The sequence below is a fragment of the Nematolebias whitei genome, chromosome 16 (assembly GCF_014905685.2).
Source record: "Nematolebias whitei isolate Nwh7 chromosome 16, NemWhi1, whole genome shotgun sequence".
NCBI classification, from domain to species: Eukaryota; Metazoa; Chordata; class Actinopteri; order Cyprinodontiformes; family Rivulidae; genus Nematolebias; species Nematolebias whitei.
The window spans coordinates 2,396,122-2,400,393 of NC_056513.1; the positions used below are offsets into that span (position 1 = coordinate 2,396,122).

At 41.5% G+C, this 4,272-nt stretch overlaps 1 protein-coding gene across 2 annotated transcripts in view; it reads right to left on the reverse strand.

Moving 5' to 3' along the window:
• Window positions 1-3,875, reverse strand: part of zgc:158270 (uncharacterized protein LOC791213 homolog) — a 26,862-nt gene extending 22,987 nt beyond the window's left edge. For both annotated transcript variants that reach the window (XM_037690048.1, XM_037690047.1), the window contains exon 1: window positions 3,797-3,875. In XM_037690048.1, the coding sequence (XP_037545976.1) occupies window positions 3,797-3,857 (61 nt within the window). In that variant the 5' untranslated portion in view covers window positions 3,858-3,875. The remainder of the gene's footprint in view (window positions 1-3,796) is intronic.
• Window positions 3,876-4,272: the final 397 nt, after the last annotated feature.

Here is a 4,272-nt window from a genome sequence, read left to right on the forward strand (position 1 = left end):
CAGTGGTTTGGACATGTCCACAGGAGGGACAGTGGTTTGCACATGTCCACAGGAGGGACAGTGGTTTGGACATGTCCACAGGAGGGACAGTGGTTTGGACATGTCCAGAGGAGGGACAGTGGTTTGCACATGTCCACAGGAGGGACAGTGGTTTGCACATGTCCAGAGGAGGGACAGTGGGTATATTGGTAGAAGGATGTTAGAAATGCAGCTGCAGGAAAAAGACAAAGAGGAGACATGTGGATGCAGTTAGAGAGGACATGGAGGTAGATGGAGTGAGGACAGAGGACAGAGATGGAGGAATTGCTGTGGAGACCACTTGAAGAGGGCAAAGCCAAAAGAAGTGAAATGTTGAAAAAGAATGTTAAAGATTACAAAACAACAAATAGATTTTTCATGTACGCTTCCATCAAATTGCACGTCCACGTTGTGTACACCAGTTCCACAACTTTGCAGAACAAAGCTGCACTTTATTTTCGTCAACAACGATAGAAAAATATTGACTCCAGAAATTCTACAATCCAAAAAAATGTGGACAGGGTCAAGGGATGTATGTTATAAACATAATTCACTGTAAAACATACTATGTCAGAATTTGTTGACATGTGATCTAATCAATTTGTTTTGTTTTTTCCTAAGAATCTAAGCGTATTTTTATATTTTACAGTGAAGTGAACATTGAACAGAACGTCTTGATGCATGCTCAATAATCCAGGTAGAAAAATCTAACAAGGTTGAGTCAGATCCTCTGGACGGATTCTTGTTGAAACGCTTCATCTTTCATCCAAAAGACTTCTTCAGTCTGAGAACAGGACAGTATTTTGGCCACTGCAGTGTTTTATGTAATGGGTTTTCCAACCTTAGTAGGTAAATTCCAGCCATCAAAAACAGGACAAAGAAAAAAGATCGAGATCTCTTAGCTTTGTATTTAAAATGCTGTAGCTTAAAACAAATAAAGGTAAGGGGAAAACTGAACAAAGCTGGTGGGGATTCAGATGCTGACCTGGTCGAGGTCAAACATGGGCGCCAATTAAACAAAATGTGTCCTCAAACGGTTCGTCTTCATCGGTGTTCTTAAGCTGCTAAATCCACTCATGTAGCTTTTTCAGAAAGACCAAGACAAAAACAAGTTACAGTACTGGGTCTACTGGTTTCGTTTTAAACAATTCAGAGCTTAATCACAGCATGGCCGCTCATGTTGGTGTCTTTTCATGAAAACACAAAAAAAAACTTTAAAACTGGAGATGCACCGAGCCAATACCAGTATCGGTACAGATATCGTAAAAAACCTTCTGGATGGAGTATCGTGACAACGTGACCGATCCATGACAGGGCAGATCTATTCACTCTAACTCTATACTTTGTGCTCTGAGTGACGTCACGTGCTAGCGAACGGGCTGAACAAATTCAAAGTTGTGTTGTTTTTACATGTTTGACCGAGCTTGTGGAGCTCTTGGTGTTTGTGCTGTCATGGTGCAGAGTTTGCAATAACTTTGTAATTCAGTACATTCATATCTGCATTTAACAAAACAAATGTTTTAAGTTAACTCAGCACTGGGTTTGTGAGCTCAATCGTCCAGGTAGACAACAAAAATGGCTAACGGGTCCAGATGACATGATTTAGCCATTTTTGTTAATTTAGCACTGTTTTTCTGTATCAGATCAATATCTGCCGATACTAAACCACAGATATCGGATCGGAAGTGGGGGAAAAAAGTGGATCGGTGCATCCCTACTTTCAACTGGAGATCACCTATTGATTTTATTTTGACACCTGTGTCAAACACTTTAGGCAGTTCATAGAAATGTTGCACAAGAGTTCTGCTCAAATGTTTGTGGAGGAATAGTCCTGCTCAGCTGTAAAAGCATATCTCAGTGTGAGCCGATCAACTTGCAAAACAGAAGTTTCCCAGTGCCTTTGACCTTTGGCACGGTAGCACCAAGATTAGGTCCCCGTCCAGAGGAACACAGAATTTTGCAATTCAGCAAAAGTTTAACATTTCAGCCTCACATTTAAGTCGATCATGGCGGACTCCATCGCCGAGCCATTTCGACAGGTAACTTGTCAGGTCCAAAGGTAAACAAACAAACAACCAGATGTTGCTTACAATGTTTTCAGGACTCAATAAGCACATGTCTGAGAGAAAAGGTGTACACGTGTTGTTTTATTTAGCTTTATGATCATTTTAGCAGCACTATAAATCATGCAGAGCATGCACAGGTATCCAATAAAAATAATAAAGCTACATTTTAGCCCACCCTGTATCTCCCACCTGGACTGCGTTGTTGACCCAGTTACACCACACAGTCAGGTTTGAGATGAGGTCAGCACTAAGAGTGTAATGATACATCAATTTACATCGATATTTTGATTAAATGATTAAGGATTCAATTATATTGTGGCAAAACTAAATCATCGATTCATATCGTCATTTTTAAAATATGCTTTTATATTGAAATCTCCAAGGCACATCTGAGTCACCATTTCCGTGCGCGGCCGCCTCAGCAACATGCCAGACGAGGCAGAAAATACAGAAAATGAACTTCACTCTCCCGCTGGATTTAAATCAACTCTGTGGAAATATTTTGGATTCCAACAGAAGAACGGCTCAACGGACAAAACTCATGCCGTATGCTCCAGGTGCCAGTGGGAGCTCAAACACTCGGGAAAAACAACTAATTTGTCCGTTCACCTGAAGAAGAAACAGCATTGATAGCCATGTTATGTAAGCTCAATATCTATTTTTGTTTCTTTATAACTGAAAGGTCACTTTTAAGTGAACTGGTTTAAAAATGCACTTAAACATGAGAAATGCGAGACTATACTGAACAGGTCATTTATTAATTTTTTCCATTAAATAAGAAAAAATATATATTTAAATGCCTGGTGCCTGTTATAACAGAAATAAAATGGTTACATTATATTTGAATTGTTTCTGTAAATTTATTTATATGTAAATGAGATGGGCATTTTATATCGCAATATATCGATCGCAGACTTGTGAATCAAATAGAATCAAAATCGTATCGTGACAGACTTTGTGATATAGAGAAAAATCGTATCGTCAAACAAATCAATATAATATCGTATCGCGGTAAAGCTGGTGATTTACACCTCTTACTTAGGTTAGTAAGGAATTACTACTCCCATCAAAGGTTGGCTCAACTAGTATCTGGAGCTCTCGACCTTGGAAACTCTGTTAAGTCCTCGAGGCTCAATGGGATCTACCTGTCTAAATAAAGGTTGGACGAGTTAAGCTCCAGGATGAAACCAACGCAGGGAAATGAAGGTGGAATGAAAAGATCAACGTTCACGTCATTAACGCGAAGCTAGCAAGGTAAGCCTTTTGGAATCAATCCAGTATTACTGTCTACAGGCTTCGCTCATGGTCCACAGGGATCCTGTCTGCTTTCACACGGAGCCGATAAACAAAACGCTTCTTGAAAAGAACAGAACCAAGTCGAGCAGTCGGCGGGTCAGGTCAGTTAGCTAACCAGCAGTTCTCTGCAGGAAGGGTGAACAACACACCATCCACCCGGGAAACGGGTCCGTTCAGTCGCTCACTTTTATTTCCATCATGTTCCCAGAGATATTTTACAGCTGTGGGTACAGGACGCTCTGATTTGCGACAGGCTGCGAAACGATGGGTGATGTATTCGACGAAGCGGGGCAGAGCTTCCTACAGACATTTTTACTAATGTGTATCGTCGTAAAACATAAAAATGCGACTATGGAAACCAAACACCCCACCATCGAACATTGGGTTACCAGTATCATCAAATCTTGATAACGTACCTTCTCTGAAGATGCTGTTTTTGTGGTACCGTTGCTTCAACCTGCTCTCCTCCGCCGCCATCTTTTTTGACCTGCTGATAGCGGTAGCCTAGTCTGACGTCACAGGACTCAGAGCATCAGAGCGGTCCCGCGCATGTTTAACGAAGCCCCGCCCCGTGCATGTAGTCCGGCTGTTAGCATATTAGCGAGTAGCATCTGCTGAAGTGCTGTCATGTTAACACACCACAGTTTCACAAAAAATTTAAGATTTTTGAGCAGTAGTGCTTGAAGGTAACTGTACCTACTGTTTGCCTCATTATTTCCTGCCATTCAAGGCAAAGCAATAACGGTTTTGCCTTTGTGTGTGTGTGTGTGTGTGTGTACGCGCACGCGCCACTTTCCGCACAGTGCTACAAAGACTGACCGTTCTCTGTTTGTACGGAGTCCCGGAGGGGACATGTTTTGGTTTTTTTTTTCCGTTGTGTATTCCCACGCAA